At 41.4% G+C, this 16,951-nt stretch overlaps 1 protein-coding gene across 6 annotated transcripts in view; it reads left to right on the top strand.

Annotated features, from left to right (window-relative positions):
- SLC6A1 (solute carrier family 6 member 1) overlaps nt 1-16,951 on the top strand; it is a 109,995-nt gene that overhangs the window by 85,201 nt on the left and 7,843 nt on the right. For all 6 annotated transcript variants that reach the window (XM_073352311.2, XM_073352314.2, XM_073352309.2 and 3 more), the window contains 4 exons: nt 5,040-5,152; nt 7,555-7,686; nt 8,366-8,468; nt 9,911-10,011. In XM_073352311.2, the coding sequence (XP_073208412.1) occupies nt 5,040-5,152; nt 7,555-7,686; nt 8,366-8,468; nt 9,911-10,011 (449 nt within the window). The remainder of the gene's footprint in view (nt 1-5,039; nt 5,153-7,554; nt 7,687-8,365; nt 8,469-9,910; nt 10,012-16,951) is intronic.

Raw genomic sequence — 16,951 nt, 5'->3', positions numbered from 1 at the left:
ATGTTTTAATACATTGCTAATCCGTCATCATACAGTCCAATAGGTCAATAGATGGCTTATTACTAACACCTTCTATTGATGTGCTTATAGCGATCTGTAACACAAAGTATTCATGTCTGTAACATGCTCAGAAAATCTATTAGTCATTTATTAACCCATTATAAACCATTTCTAAATCAAACTTTAATACAAAGTTAAATGGTTTACTATCTAGCTTTTTATTTATTTTTTTATTTTGGGGGGGATACTAATTAATATGCACTGAATTATTTTAAACAGAAATACCAGCTTTGTCTCATACTGTTCAGATATCTGTGAAATGTTTGAAAGGAAACCTGGAACCTCATGAAACTTGGTTGGCTTGAGGTTAGTGAGTGTGTGTGTGTGTGTGTGAAAAAATCTCTGATGCAGAGATATAGAAAAGAGAAACTGCGAGTGCAAAATAAGAGCAGTCCTCGGGCTTGTCTGCTGTGCCCCACAGTTTGGAATATGGGGGTGTGAAAAGCCATGTCCAACAAAGCTCTGCACTTTAACTCCCGCATGTGGAGACTGCAGGTGTGACTGTAAGGTTCCTAGTTCGCATTAGCATACTCCTCTTCAAACAGTTCATGTTCACAGCATTCACACTCTGCAGCATTTTGGTGCACACTGCAATTCACACACTCCTAGTCCAAACTGTAGTATCTTCAGAGGTGGTACTGAGCGTATGCCGTAACACCAGTTCAATAATAATTTTCTTGTAATAAGTAATTTGCCACACAAGCTCCCTGTTAATTCAGAGGCTCTTTGAGGATCGTAAGAATGTAGTTGTCAGTTTCAAGTGGACTTGGATGCTCTATGGAATAAACCTGGGTCAGTTCATGGGTTTGTACTGAAACTGCATGAGTCAGTTTTTCCATAGTTTTGACTCAAAATCAAGTGAATTTTGCTTTGAAATTGTCAGGTTCTTGAAGGTTTAAAAAAAATAGTGAAGCAGTTCATTGAGTAGCTGCAGCTGTTAAAATTGACTACAGTATTCACCTTTGTGTGTGTGTGCACTTTCTGAGATCTTTGCTTTGACAGACATGGGTTCAAGAATTCAAACAATCTCAAAGCAAAACTTGGAAGTTACACATCCATAGGACTTAAAACCAAAAATGCTCTCTCATACCTTTAGGAAGCAAAAGCAGCCAGACGAGCACAACTCTAATAGCAATGATGTTCTTTGACTTCTGCTCGCCCATTCTTTTTGTTCAGTAGACTCAAATATGCATATATGTCCAATATATATATTACATCAATTTTATTATATAGGATAATTAGTCACTTTAACTTATTAAAGTAAGTTTTGATTGATAAACTAACAGCTGTAGCTGCTTCATGCTGAAAAATAGGAGTGTGCATCTGCTACTATATGTATTCTTACAGGTGCACTTAGCAACTCTTGGCAAAATCTCGTGGGCTCTTCCTTACGATGTGAGATGAGCAGAAAGGAAACAGAAACAGCAAGAATGTTTCAGAGTGGGTCATTCTCTCTTTACAGTTTGGTTCTTACATTTTTAAAATATCAGGCAAATACCAGAGTGACCCACAATTACAGAGTAGTTATGACAGCAGTACACTTACAGGGAAATTATTAAATGACCTTCCTGTATTTAGCCCCCTCCCCCCCCCCCCCCTTTCAGCCCAGTTTACAAAGAAAGGACTCTATGTTAAGTAAATCACAGTTAATCTGCTAAGAGATTATGACTGGGCTAGTAATGTTTGTTTTGTGTCATAATTATGTTTGGGTTTTTTTTTTTTTGGTCCAAAATACTACTTTACCCAGTGATGTATGGACAGTGGAGAGAGAGTTAAGGCAGAAGTGAACTAGTTCAGAGAGCTGTGTTGGTTTCTAATCTTGAAGTAAACTCTTCTAATGTTGATATAGTCCTTAAAATCCAAAACAGGTACCATGTATTATTTGTCAAAAAAATTTCTTCCACATATTCAGAGCTTCACATCTCCTTGATTCTAAAAAAGTAATATGCAGTATCATGAAACTATGATATGGCTGTCTTTGGACTTCGATTTTAGTCAATATTATCAGCAGCTGCTCTTGTAAAGAGCCTTTCTGTAGAATCAGAGAGCACATGACTCTGTGGTTTGTATAGTGCTGTAATGCTACTTCTCTCAGTGTTGTTGGTATAATAGAATATGCAAATAGTAATGAAAAATACCAGCCAGATGGCATTCCTTAGATTTTACGAACAGGAGATAGGCTACATAAATTGGGAAAGGCATCTTATGATATTTGCTATGGCTCTGGCTTTTGGAATATTATGTATATTTCATTTGACAATTACACTACAGATGCTGTGCAATAGCCAGATCTGGTTTGGCAGTTCCATGTTCCTGCTGGGATTTGATTTTGGAAGCAGACTCTGTTTTGCTCCTCAACTCATGAAGCAACACTGGAAAAAATGTGGTTCATATCCTCCTTTATATATATAATCAGACTGTGATTTGGATTAAGCTATGAATAATATTTGCTCCCTTTTGTTAGGTATAGAGCATCATCATTATTAGAAAGGAGCTTGGGTCCACATGTGGATTTCATACACAGTAATTATAAGCGCATTAGTTCAAGCTGGGATTTTTGGTCTGGTCCAGAGATAGGAACCAACCCCCAAATGTGGATGCAGATCCTAGTTCAGAATCCACAACCCAAAATTATGGAGCAATTCAGATCTGCTGTATTGGGTTGGGCCCACCTCTAATATTCTTTTTAAACATGTAGGCTTGATAATTCATCACATCTTTTTTGACGGGGTTGCAAATTGCCATCTGAAATATTTGCTCTTTGAGTCTTGATATATTTATTCCTGACATCATTTTCTCTAAATGCTCCAGTTTCATTTTGTAAAAAGTAGTATGAAGTGAGAGTTTTAAAGACACTACCATCACAACCTTTGCTTTGTGTTTGATTGATGCACATGAACACAGCAAAAGCAAGGGCATATTTCTCTTTCTGGGATTTTTGCCATGTGGGAGGCATTCCAATCATATTTAATAATGCTGATCAGCAAAGGTCGAAGTATATGCAATGAGGACATTGGAAGGTAAGCATCTTGGAAGATGATAACATTCAGATATCTAATGTTTGCTGCTTCGCTGTTCGAAAAGCTACAGTATGTCCCTGCCAGTTATCACAAATGTAGTTATTTTCTGTGAAAACTGAATAAGGATTATATTGAATTTACAGTTAATAACTAGGATGTCCACTTGAGGAAGAGGCACTCCAATTTTATTTCTATGATTACTTTAGACTACTATGAGTTTCTCCATCAGCCTATGAACAGCTAGTTCCCAATGTGCTGAGACAACAAAAACACACTCTTTCCTTTTTTAATAAGGGTCATTTCCCCCGTCACCTTCCACTTCTTGTGTTTCATAGTAAAAAGACCAAGCATACTGGGACCAGTGCTGTTCTACGTATTCATAAATGATCTGGACAAAGGAGTGAACAGTGACGTGGCAAAATTTGCAGTTGACACAAAATTACTCAAGATAGTTAAGTCCAAAGCTGAAAGTGAAACATTACAGAAGGATCTCCCTAAACTAGGTGACTGGGCAACAAAAGAGCAGCTGAAATTCAATGCTGAAAAATGCAAAGTAATGCACATTGGAAACAATTATCACAACTACAAATACAAAATTGTGGGTTCTAAATTAGCTGTTACCACTCAAGAAGATCTTTGAGTGATCGTGGATAGTTCCCTGAATACATCTGCTCAATGTACAGCAGCAGTCAAAAAAGCGAGCAGAATGTTCGGAACCATTAGGAAAGGAATAGATAATAAAACAGAAAATATCTTAATGCCACTATATAAATCCAATGTATGCCCACACCTTGAATACAGTGTGCAGTTCTGGTTGCTTCCTCTCAAAAAAGATATATTAGAATTGGAAAAGGTACAGAGAAGGTCAAAGAAAATGATAAGGGGCATGGAGCACCTTCCACATGAGGAAAGATTAAAAAGACTCAGACTATTCATCTTAGAAAAGCGATGTTTAAGAGGGAATATGGTAGAGGTTGATAAAATCATGAATGGTTTGGAGAAAGTGAATAGGAAAATGCTACTTACCCCTTCATATAACACAAGAACTAGTCATCACTAGATAAAATTAATAGGCAGAAGGTTTAAAACTAACAAAAGGAAGTACTTATTCACATAGTGCGAAGTCATCCTGTGAAACTCGTTGCCAGGGGATGTTGTGAACTGAGTTCAAACAATAATTAGATAAATTCATATAGGATAGGTCCATCAGTGGCTATTACCCACATGGCCAGGAATGCAACCTTGTGCTCCGGGTGCCCCTAAACCTCCAACTGCCAGAAGCTGGTGCTGGACGACGGGATGGATCATTCAAAATTGCCCTGTTCTGTTCATTCTCTCTGAAGTATCTGGCCCTGATGACTGTCAGAAGACACTTCTTATGTTAGAGTAATGTATATTGCAATAGAAATCATTCCATGAAATAGCAAATGGTCCTATTCTTAATACTGGAAAGTGAATCTGCATCTCCATCAGAGCTATCTTTTATATTCCTTTTATCTATTGTTCTGCATACATCAGAGGGGAAGTGTCTCCACATTTCCTAAGGACTGTTCTGGCTGTTGCAGCTATCACCAGCTGTTTGAGTGTAGGTTCAAGGCAGAGAGAGTTCACAAGGAGACTGAAGATGCAAATTCTATCCCAGAGAGGCAAGCATATTTGCAGTATTGAAACTCATAAAGGCAGCCTTTTAGGAGCAGCATTTTGAATTACATCTAATTTAAAACGTTTGAACCTGAGGTACCACTTACTTCTTTCTCTATAGAGGAGTCTATTTTCTCTCTATTATTTCCCTGATCTCACTATCCCACCCCAAGTTGCACCTCATTAGTCTTCAGACTGGCAAACAAATCTAAAACAGAAGTACCATAGAGTGCAAATACCCTGACCATCCTGTTGCATTGTATCAAAGCTAAAATAAAGATATACAATTAATAACCCATCTCTTGTTTCTGTTACCAGGTCCTGGACTGGCATTTTTAGCTTATCCAGAAGCCGTGACACAGTTACCTATCTCTCCATTGTGGGCAATTCTGTTCTTCTCCATGTTGCTTATGCTTGGAATTGACAGCCAGGTAATGTTGCTTACTGTTGATTCTTTTAAAATACTTACTAAGGAAGGCTAATTATTTTCTGTCATATGTATGACATGACACACAGCATGCAGTGTTGTTGTAGCCATGTTGGCGCCAGGATATTGGAGAGGCAAGGTGAGTGAGGTAAATATCTTTTATTGGTGATTCACCTTGTCTTTCTAATGACACACAGTATCTCTTTCTGTGCATTTCACACTGTAAGCTATCATTGAGTACAGGACCACTTCTAGTGGAATGGGGTAGACAGCTGTGGGAGGGGACCTAAGGGTTTGGGATTTTCTGAAGGCCAGCAACTGGTACTGAGCCACTTTCCTTTCCACAGGAACTGCTAGTTCCAAACCTCAGAGTCAGCGGCTGCAACAAAAGTAGGTACAGTATGCAGGATGTGTACTCTGCAAACAAAAGGGCCTCCCCCTTAATTAATAACAATTTTATATTGTTGATTATAAACATTTCTGAGGTGTCCATCACTGTGGCAATATTTGGACACAGTTTAAAGGTTTAGACACAACAAATATTTCCTGACAAAGGAATCATATACGCTATGACTCCCCGCAGCGCCTGACTTAACAGCTAAATTGATAACTGGAAAAGTCTAGCTAGTAGACCAAGTGCAAGGAGACTCGAGAACCTACAACTAGCAGAAGGCATGGACCAAGAGGCCATCTTGCATCTCATTCTAAATGTAGTAAATTGCAGGATTGGAAGTATAACCCATAGGTGCGAATTCAAGAGGCAAATGGCTACTACTGAGAAACCTTGTTTCTGGCACCTGAGGGACAAACAGAAGAGAGACAGCCTAGCATAGTTGTCATGGTAGCGTGTGGAAAGGAAGCAGGTCTCTGAGATACTGAGGCTTAAACCAGGAAGAACTTTATACATGTTAACCTTAATCTTGAATTTCACCTGGGAATGAATAGTCAGTATAGAGCTTAGCTGTTCTGCCAGTCTGCCGCACTGAAAAACAAGATGCGAAAGAATCACTTTGGCGAAAATCTTTTCTGGACTTGGAGTGCTTAAAAAGACTGGAAAACTTCATACAGCCTCAAGAACATATTTCCATCACAGAAAGGGACTAGGTGGTTTATATTTTAATTGCCAAAGGAGTGATAGTATTTTCATTTTCTATAAATTCCATTAATTTACAAAATACCTTTGTAGACCATGATTCTGCCACTGGTCATGAGCATGAAGAGTCCTGTATAAAGCCATTCTGAGGTTCATCATCGATGCAGGGATCCATACACACAGTTGCAGCGTAAGGGACCTTTGCAAACAACAATTCTCCATTTGATTACTAAATCATATGGCATTGATGGTACATAACCTGTGGGACTGCTTACATATGACTAGTACTGCAATAGTCTTTAATTAATTAGAACAAAATTCTGTGTTTTTCTGATAGCCAAACTGATTGATTGCAGCCCTTGCCAAGAAGTGTTTAAAAAACAAAAAAGAAAAGCAAGGCATTTTGCCAAGAGATATGAAAAGAAACCAAAGATTCTTATTTTTGCTATTTCCTTTGTCAAGCCTGGAGTTCATTGAAAAACTATAAACCACAACATTCACTCTGGGGAACTACTGTGAAATTAATTGGGTCAAAAATATTCTTGAGAGAGCTTGTCTCTAGGCTATTTTAACAGCTGAGGAAGATACTCTAATATTATTACAAACAAGATATGTCTACAGGCTGTCAGGCTTTCTTCTTTTTTCTGTCTAACTGCTCCATCAGTTATTAATGAAACATTTCATGCACTATAAGAAGAACTGCAAATATTGGCTAAGTCATGATTTCACTTCTAAAAATGACTGTAACTGCACATACAGCAGGCTTGCATGATTTCAGTTGTCATCATGGAAATAACTTTCTGTTGGTAATTTTTCTTAAGTTTCCCCATGGGGTTTCAGATCCTCAGCTGGTGTAGATTGGCATTATTCCATTGACTGAATGGAGCTACGGTGATATACACCAAATAAGGATCCAACCCTGAGTTTTTCACCTTCCAGTTGAGGTGCCCAGTCTGGCAAGCTTTTATGCATATATTTAATGTTCTTCATGTAAGAAATGCCAATCAAGCACATGCACAATTGTTTGCTTAGGCTGTATGCACTTCTTCTTCCATCACAAAAGAAACAACACTTGATCATAATGGAGCATATGGTAATTTGTAAGAGTTGTGCCAAAAGGATAATTTTTTTGCATAGATTTTAATAACCAGTAAAAGGGATTTTCAGAAGTGTTCAGCATCGGCCTATGGTTGCACCTACTGAATTTTCCATTGACATCAATGGGGGCAGCACTGAATGCTTTTGAAAATGTTGCTTTAAATCTAACACTGCAGCTTCATTGTGTTGTGTGTAACCTGTAACTCTACTTGCAGTTCTGTACTGTGGAAGGATTCATAACAGCTTTGGTGGATGAATTTCCAAAGTTATTACGCAATCGAAGAGAAATCTTCATTGCTATTGTGTGCGTTGTTTCCTATCTGATAGGACTGTCCAATATTACTCAGGTAAGTTTTATATAAAGGGATTTTTATTTTGAAAGCTTACCTACAATGTTTATCATTTTGTTCAAGTTCACTAAGAAGCTGAAGAATGGAAAAAACCCTCCACTGTGGCTATAAGGTTAATATATTTATAAGGAAATATACTAAAGAGGGCAGAAAGTGGAGCTGGACAAAAACTATCATTACCCTCTGAAGATTTGCTCAAGATGCAAAGATTAGTACATTGAAGTCAATAGAGCTATGCTGATTTTCCGCAGTTGGGAATCTCACCCAAGGCTCCTAAGGCTCTTTGAAATCCTTAAGTGACAACACTATGAAACAAAAATGTATTATTATTATTATCATCATCATTATTATTATGAATTTACTGGTTGCAAATTAGTTCAGAAAAATTACTGAATGCATAGCCAATCAGGAGTTTGTAATTTACATATGCAAGCTAATTGGTTAACATTATTCTAGTTCTCAATAACTACTGATCTCTTAAAAGGCAATCAATACAATCTTAAGCGTTATATAGCTTTTCAGAAAATTAAACTACAATTTTAAAGTAATCATAATAAAAATAAACCAATAATAATAGAGAGCTACAAAAATATTAATGAGAAATCTTAACCTGTCTTCAAAACAAATATCAGGTGAAATGTGCTCACTTCAGTCATTTGTTTCTTGTATCTCATAGGGTGGAATTTATGTGTTCAAGCTGTTTGATTACTACTCTGCAAGTGGAATGAGCCTATTGTTTCTTGTATTCTTTGAGTGTATCTCTATATCCTGGTGCTATGGTATGTGATATGTTCGTCTCTTTATGCTGCATGGGGTAGTGAGACTATAAATTTTGTGAAAAAGAGGGGCCAGTTTCACTTATTAAGACCCATTTTGTTCAGTAATCTGTTTATCTAAATATGGGGCCAGATTTTGCTTTCATTTGCATGAGTACAACCTCCTTACGGCACGGAAGGTTATGCACATCTTAGTGTAGAATTTGGTCTATGGTGTATGACTCTCTAAAACACCCCAGAGAATAATATCAGCAGTTGTGGGAAGGAAAGTGTTACATGTGTGTCTTCATATTTATTTGTAATCCTGTGTTAGAATGAAGAAGTTTTCTTCCGATCCAGCTCTAATTGCTTCTTCGTTGCTGGAGTGATACACAGGAATGCAGAACAGATTGGCCCAATTTTTTTTCTTTTGAAGATTAAAAGCCTTGCCGAAAAAAAGTTGCTGCCCGTGCATAAGCAAGGCAACAAAATGTACACCCTAGTCTGCCCAGGGTGTTTGCGAGCTTGATATTGGGTTGTGGCCCCAGTTCCATGCTTATGCCAAGCATGGTCATGTCCATATATGAATCTTGATGTAAGGGCTTTGCTGACTACCGTATGCCTCATGTCCAAGCCAGAACGGCAACAGTCATCATTTCTGTGTCAGACAGGAACAATTTAGCAACTTTGATTTGCATTGTGGGCTTGATCAAAAACCCGCAGAAGTCAGTGGGAGACTTTCCATTGCTTGTAATGAGCTTTGGATGAGGTCTTTAATAGGAATAAACCATGTTTGGATGGAAAGGAACAATGCACCATATGAATCCAGCATATGAATAAGAAAGAAATGTAACACTAGGTATCCCAGATGTGGACAATGTGCAGGTCTGCAGGTTTGCACTTTTTGAAGGATGACAGAATAGTGGTAGATCATACATGTAAACAAAAACTGCTGTTTGCAATTAATGCATCTGTACAAGGCATTAAAGAACCCTCTCATTCCCTCTCCTACTAGTTGAGGCTGGGATTATGAAGGCTTCTTTAGAAAATCTCAGACTAAATCTCTTATATTCTAACAAAGCTTGAAGAGTTTTTGCTAACCTGAATGATAGTGTTGTCATTGCAACCTAATGATGTTAAGGAACTTTTCAACATACTCATGGAGCTAAATTGACTGCTGGCAGCAACGGGTACAACATCACTGATTTGACCCATAGCCTCCTTTCTCAATGTGGTGCAATGAGAACGATATATAAAAGTCCTGTTTTTCATGGCATTTGCATGCATTTTTTCTCCTGTTCCGTTAATTGCAAAGTTTTGCCATAGTCTATATAGACTTTGAGAGAAATGCTCCTTGACCACATTACTGAATGTGCATTAAAAGGGTCTTTATTATCTCAGACCAGTTGTGCTTTCGTCATCTGTCAGACAAAAATTTCTTTCTTCTTTTTATTTCTATGTTCTAGGCGTTAACAGATTTTATGACAACATCCAGGAGATGGTGGGATACAGACCCTGCATCTGGTGGAAACTTTGCTGGTCTTTCTTTACTCCTATCATTGTGGCAGTAAGGAACAAAATTGTTATACTGTGATATGAAGGATATAAATGACTTCAATATGTGCTAGAATATAGTCATGCTATCTTAGCACATTTATGCAAATCCTGACAGTTAAGACTAATGTAAGAGAGAGGAGACAGACAGGAGAATCTGGAATTGGAATGCCAATTGGAATGCCAATCTTTTGGAATTGGTCTAAGAAACGAATGACTTGCAGAATTCTAGGGTTTATGCTTTCAGAAGTGGTGAGTAGCTTGATGGTGGAGATGGCAAATCCTGTAAAGTTAAACATGATACAGCTGTCCTGTTCCAAGTCTAGAATGCCCCAAAAGTGCCCACTTCCTGTAAACTATATTCCTTCACGGGCGTTACAAGTAGAGACAACAGAATGTGTAAGTGCTGCAAGCCGGAGTCACTTCCTTCATGGAACTCTGATGACTGTGCCACCAGATTGTGTCATCAGCTGCTGGTATCTGCTTTGCTGACAAATCCAGACAAGTTTCTGTGCATCATGTACTATAGATGTAGCTTGAACCATATTTGTTTCTCTCAGAGAAATACATAAACAGAGAGAGGCAAACTGCAGCATTTCTTTAACTAGAAGGAGTTTCAGTAAACCAAATTGGAGGAAATAGAGGGCTACGTTGAGGAGAAAACATGTAAAGAACATTGCTGTGTCTCCTTACATCAGAAGTGTCTCAGCCCTCCATTTTTCTGTTCCTCGCTCAACCTTCCCATCTCCAAGCTCATTGTCTCTGTGGGCACTCAACACAATGATAATGTTGATGCAGTGTTAAATTTGAGATTTGAACCCATGAAAATAAGGCAGAAAAACCTTGAAACATTGCCCACTTGTGTGTGTATGAGTGTATGATCATCACCTTTCCTGGCATGATCAGTAGGGCTGGTCAATGGAAGATTGGGGTTTTGACTAAAATGAAAATTTTAGACAAAGAGTGTCCACTTTCTTAGGAATTTTTCATTAGAAACCCAAAAAGCTAAAAAACAAAAGCTTTCAGCATTAGGGGTTTTCTTCTTTTAATGAAAAGTTTAAAATTTCTGCTGAGAGTTTTGACTTAAATAATTTTGTTTCTATCGATGTTTCTCATAGGTAAGGGAAGGAAATGTTTTCTGATCAGCTCTAATAAATGCCTAGACCTCCATTTCAGCAAGATATGGAAGCATGTATCCGAGGTTAAGCTTGTGACTTTATTGAAACTACTCTCATGCTTAAAATCAGACACATGCTTGAGTATCTTACTGAACATTTAAAAATTTGAGTTGAATGTGTAGAGATGCAAAAATAGTTAATCAAATGTCACATCATTTTCACATGAATCATGCAGGAAGTCCCATTTGAAGTTAATGGTCCAAATTCTGCTAGATGTTATACTAATGTGAATCTGCATGGAAGCCAGTGATAAAAGCAGACTTGATGGAACAGTCTCACTTAGTTCAGAAAATCCTTTCTACCGGTCAAATTAATGACTTTTGTTTATGATTATGGCCAATATGTTAACAAAATTATCGAATACTTTATTAATAACAGCTAAAAATGTAATTGTATTGCATCATATATTATATTTAGTAGGGAGAAACAGTAAACTAATTTTAAATGTATTTACATTTCATTTCAATTGTTATAAAAACAATTAAACTGAAAGTTTTACAAGTTACAAAAGGATTTTTCATTAGCTTGCTCATAACAAGTCACTATACTCATTACAAAAACATATAAATCAGACTTTTAAGCCTTCTAGCTCACATTGGTCAATGTTATGTAAACATGTAGTGAACAACTGCATAATGCATAAATACAAAAGATGAAGTTAAAGTTACTTTTCAAATAAATGGGATTTCCCGGTGGCTGAGGGGTTTAAGCTTCAGCATAGCGTCATGTTAACGTCATTCTTTAATATAAAGTGTTTGGCTGTATGTGCACAGAAGCTGGATCAAAGGCCTAGATGGAGAAATAAGTCTACAAATTGGGAGGCTAATGGTTTGCTATTGGAGTCCATGCCTGTTGTACAAACATGTTGCTATCTGGTTTTCTTGTATAAATTGGAGGTTATGGGACTGTGGTGCCTCCTGCTGGTCGTCCAGGGAATTAGCGTTCCAGCCTCCGGAGCACCCTCTGCAAGGTAGTGTCCCGCTTGCTGCTGGGCCCTGGATCCCAGTGCCCCCTTTCACACTGGGGTGCTGCCACTTGCAGTACCCTGCACAGATCTGGGTCTCTCCTCCCCGGGGAATCCTCTACCCCCCACCTCGCCTCAGGCTGTGGCCACAGCCAGTCATCACCTAGCCCCCATTCCCTGGGCCAACTGCAGTGTAAGCACCACTCATCATAGGCAAGGGGGGTTTGGACCTGCTGCCTCTGACTACCCCCTGGGCTGCCCTCTGCAACCGCAGTACCTATTTGGCCTTCCAGTAGGCCTGCAGCCTGGGGGTTTCCGGGCTGGAGCTCCCCAGTTCCTCTAGCCTCCCCCCAGCCCTGCTCCACCTCAGGTACCTTGGCATGCTCCCAGCAGCCAGGTCCCTCCCTCGCTAGAGAGACAGTCCTTCTGCTCCTGGCTTCCCTGCCTTTTATAGGGCCAGCTGGGTCTGTTTGGGGCATGGCCCCAGCTGCGGCTGCCTCTCAATCAGCCCAGCTTTTCTCCTGCTCCAGCCCCCTCCCAGGGCTGTTTTAAGCCCTTCCAGGCAGGAGTGGGTGACCACCCCACTACACCCCCCCCCAAAACCCCCACACCTGGGGATAAGGGGGGCCTCTTGGCCTTGGCTCCCCAAAATTAGCCCTCCAGGGTCACCCCTCCAGGCTCGCACACTTTTTCTCCAAGGCCTCCCAGGCTCGGGCCTCCGCCACAGCCTCCAGTCATGCACGCAGGTTAGGGTCCCCCAGGCCCTCTTCCTTCAGGTCTGGGTTCCCGCTGCCACCTACTCTACCCCCAGCTGGGTCCTGGCCCAGTCTGTCTGGGTTTCCTGAGTGAAGACCTCCCTGGTGATGGTCTGGGTCCCGCCCTCCTGTGGGGTCCCTTCCATCCAGGCTGCGACCTTTGCTACTTCTCGTGGGTGGCCCACTGGCTGGTCAGTCACTCTCTCGTCCGCCTCTAGCTGAGTTTGCCCTCCTCCAAGGGGGCAGTTCTTCTTCGTGTGGCCCGGTTCCCGGCAGGCTTGCCGCCCCTTTCCTGCCCCAGGCCCCGGCTTCTTTGGTTTGTCCCTCACTGGGCCAGCCCTCCCTGGGTTGCCCTGGGCTGTATTCCTTGGGGCAGAGCACTCCCGCCATAGGTGCCCCCTCAGCCCACAGGCCCGCAGCCGCCTGGGTTCCCTCACCCAGCGGACTGCCTGAGGGACTTGCCGCGGTCCCATGTCTGGATGAGGCACCCTGCCCCCAACCCAGTAGGGACCGTCCTGTCTTATATGTCTATGCCTGGCACAGCCGTAACAAGCCCTTTGTTCTGTGCCAGGCCTCCTGACCCCGGCACTGGCCTCCTCCCTCAGCAGTTCCTCCTGAACTCCTTCCAGAGGAGCTTTACCAAGGCCCGCTGTTCCTCCGCGAGCTGGGCCATCAGTTGCTGGAGAGCCCATTGCACCTCTCATAGTCTGTTCTGAGTATCCCGGCCCCCCGCAGGTCATCAGCCCCCTTCCTCCAGGGGGCTGACACCAGGGGATAGTACCTGGGGTCTCACCATAGAACACCCTGGTGTATACGGGATCCATCATCCCCTGTTTCAACTGTTAATGTCCGGGCAATAGTCCTGCCGTCCTTGCACTTTCCCCTTGTATCAGGGGCGGATCGACTATGCCCGCATTCTCCACCATGTGTGGCGGGGCGGGACTCACCCCTGCAGCACCTCCTGCTGGTTGTCTGGGGAATTAGCGTTCCAGCCTCCGGAGCGCCCTCTGCAGGCTGGTGTCCTGCTTGCCGCTGGGCCCCGAGTCCCTCCTGGTCCCCGGTGCCCCCTTTCACACCAGGGTGATGCCATCTGTAGTACCCTGCACAGCTCTGGGTCTCCCCTCTCTGGGGGCCCCCAACCCTCTACCCCCACCTTGCCTCAGTCTATGGCCACGGCCAGTCATCACCTAGCCCCCGTTCCCTGGGGCCGACTGCAGTGTAAGCACCACTCATCATAGGCAAGGGGGGCTTTGGACTTGATGCCTCTGCCTACCCCTTGGGCTGCCCTCTTCAACCCCAGTACCTATTTGGCCTTCCAGTAGGCCTGAAGCCTAGGGGGTTTCCGGGCTGGAGCTCCCCAGCTCCTCTAGGCTTCCCCCAGCCCTGCTCCACCTCAGGTACCTTGGCATGCTCCCACCAGTCAGGTCCCTCCCTCTCAACAGGCTGGAGAGACAGTCCTTCTGCTCCTGGCTTCCCTGGCTTTTATAGGGCCAGCTGGGTCTGTTTGGGACATGGCCCCAGCTGAGGCTGCCTCCCAATCAGCCTGGTTTTGCCCCTGCCCCAGCCCTCTCCCAGGGCTGTTTTAAGCCCTTCCAGGCAGGAGCGGGTGACCCCACCACTACAGGGACACAACCTATTTAGAAAGAAGATCTTTATTACATATTCAGAGGGAGATTCTGCTATCCTTACATTGAAATAAAAACACCTTACTTCACCAGTGGTCCTATTTGAAACCAGGGGGATTACTTAGATACCACTCACCGTGAGTGAGGGAATCCGAAACTGGCTCTTGGTTGTGCGCAAGACACAGCACACATATAGATGCATGCATTCAGATTCTGGAATCATATATAAAGGCATGCGTACAGTTAAAGTTTGTGCCTTTCTCATTAAAGGATTAATGAGCAATCATTTGTAATAGCTGAAGGCCACAGCCAAACAAATCAACAATACTAAAGAGAACTGACACAGTACTTTGAGTGTTCCTTGCACTCACCCATTCCCCAAATGCAGTGACCCACTTCTCAATTCTCTGAAAATAATTATTAAAGAAACATTGTTTGGGAAACTGTAAAAATTGCAATGGAAGGAGTGAGGGGAGCATAATTGCTTTTTATTGTAAAAATCTTTATTTCTGGGAATCCATTATTCATGTTGAGTTCACAGGTGATGATAATGTGATCTAAAAGCTGCCAGCTTACATTTCCCTCTTTGGTAAAACTTTCTACATGTGGCCTTTGCAAATAAAGGTTGAACTTGTGAGCAAAGTGAGCTTTGCTTTCTTTCTTGATTCAGTTAACAAGGTTGCCCCTGAGGTATGCTGTGTTAGCCACTTGCAGCAGGCTAGGAAAGAAAGGACTTTGTGTTTGGTGAATTTATAGAAAAATGACTACATTAAATATCAAAAGGTATTTTTTTCAACAAGATGAATGGGGGATTATATGGACATCACTTGATAGTGCAAGTTCAATTAGTACAAGATGGCATTAGGGTGGTACAAAGCAAATGGTATTCCACACACAGTATATTGAAAAATTTTCTCTGGCTTACCAACAAAAGTCAGTTCTATTGTACCTGGTGAATGGAGGTACTGGCCTTCCATTCCATGCTTTGCTCTGTGATATAGACAAAAATCTGCAACAACTCCACTTTAGCCTCAAGTGGCAGTAGATTGTGCTCCTACTAGAACTGGACAGAAAACTGTTTTCCCATCCAGTGAGAAGTGGAGATTTCAAAAATTCTCTCATCCCAAATTAGGATGGAGAGTCAAAATGTCACTGTTGTGAACCACTAAACCAAAAAAGCATTCAATTCAGGTCAATTGACATGTTTTTGCTTTGATTTTGACCTGTTTAAACAAACAGAGGATTAAAAGAAAGTTAGACTAAGTTATTGCAACTCAAAAAAAACCCCAAACTTTCTATTGCCAAAATGTTGAAATGGTATCTTTCAAAACATTTTTGAGTTGGCACATTCACCCAAACTGCCACACACACACTCACAATCTCTTCTCTCTGCGTTCTCTTGCCTCAGTTCTTGTAACGGAACAGGAGTAAGATCTTGACAAGAATCCCATGCAATATATCTATCCCCTAAATCCAATGCATACAATAGATAGCAACTGAAATAAGAACGAACTAGGGACAAATTTTCAAAAGAGGGAAGGAGCAGTTCCCTGCAGGCACAAACACCAAAATTTGGCCATACTTGTGAAAAATCTAACCTGTTTTCTTTGTATGGGCAATTATAGCTTCAATAAGTGGCCAGATCCTCAGTGGGTATAAATCAGTGTAGCTCTGTCAACTTAAATGGAGCAATGAAATTTTATACTAGCGAGTAGCTGGCCCAAAGCTCTGGTTCTTTTTCAGTTAGTTTCTGTCAACATAGCCCCAAAATGAAGGTATACTAAGATGCTACCTACCATGCTTTAGACCTGAGTGAATGGTTATAGCTGACCTGGCTGACAGCTGTAATATGTGCCAAAGCTGTTTAATTGTAGGATGCTCTGTTCTTTTAACAAGTGTGTTTAATTAAAACCCTATAGGCCAAATTCTGACAGGTGCTTTGAAAAAGGCCTAATAAAATTTGAGAGAAAGAACACCTTGCTCTTAAATTATATCATCATATACACTGCAAAAGCATTGTTCTGTCTTCTGGCTAAGTTCCACACATGCATACCTTCCAGGATCTATTCCTAAGAGTAGAGAGAACCTGCCTAGGGAATATGCATTGAGGATGCTAAAAGGTCAAGGAATTTACGCACAGAAACATGCAGACCAAAGCTGAACCCCTAGGCCAGAACATGGTCTCTGGTCATGGAGCATCTTTGGACCCTGCCTGGGAGGTTTTTTGAAGGGACACTAAACAAAGACAGACAACTTCCGCATCAGCTTGCTACAGGTGGCTGTTGGTTTTCTGGCATGAGCTAGTAGTCATCACAAGTCAAACTTTGGCCCAATGCAGCCACTATGGACATCGCAGATTCACATCTCTTTTAGTAACTGTTACACTGTTTAACATTTTCCAGGGTATTACAGTAAAAAGTCTAAAGCAGTT

The sequence above is a fragment of the Lepidochelys kempii genome, chromosome 7 (genome assembly GCF_965140285.1).
Source record: "Lepidochelys kempii isolate rLepKem1 chromosome 7, rLepKem1.hap1, whole genome shotgun sequence".
In the NCBI taxonomy this organism is placed as follows: domain Eukaryota; kingdom Metazoa; phylum Chordata; order Testudines; family Cheloniidae; genus Lepidochelys; species Lepidochelys kempii.
This window is presented reverse-complemented; position numbering and strand designations above follow the sequence as displayed.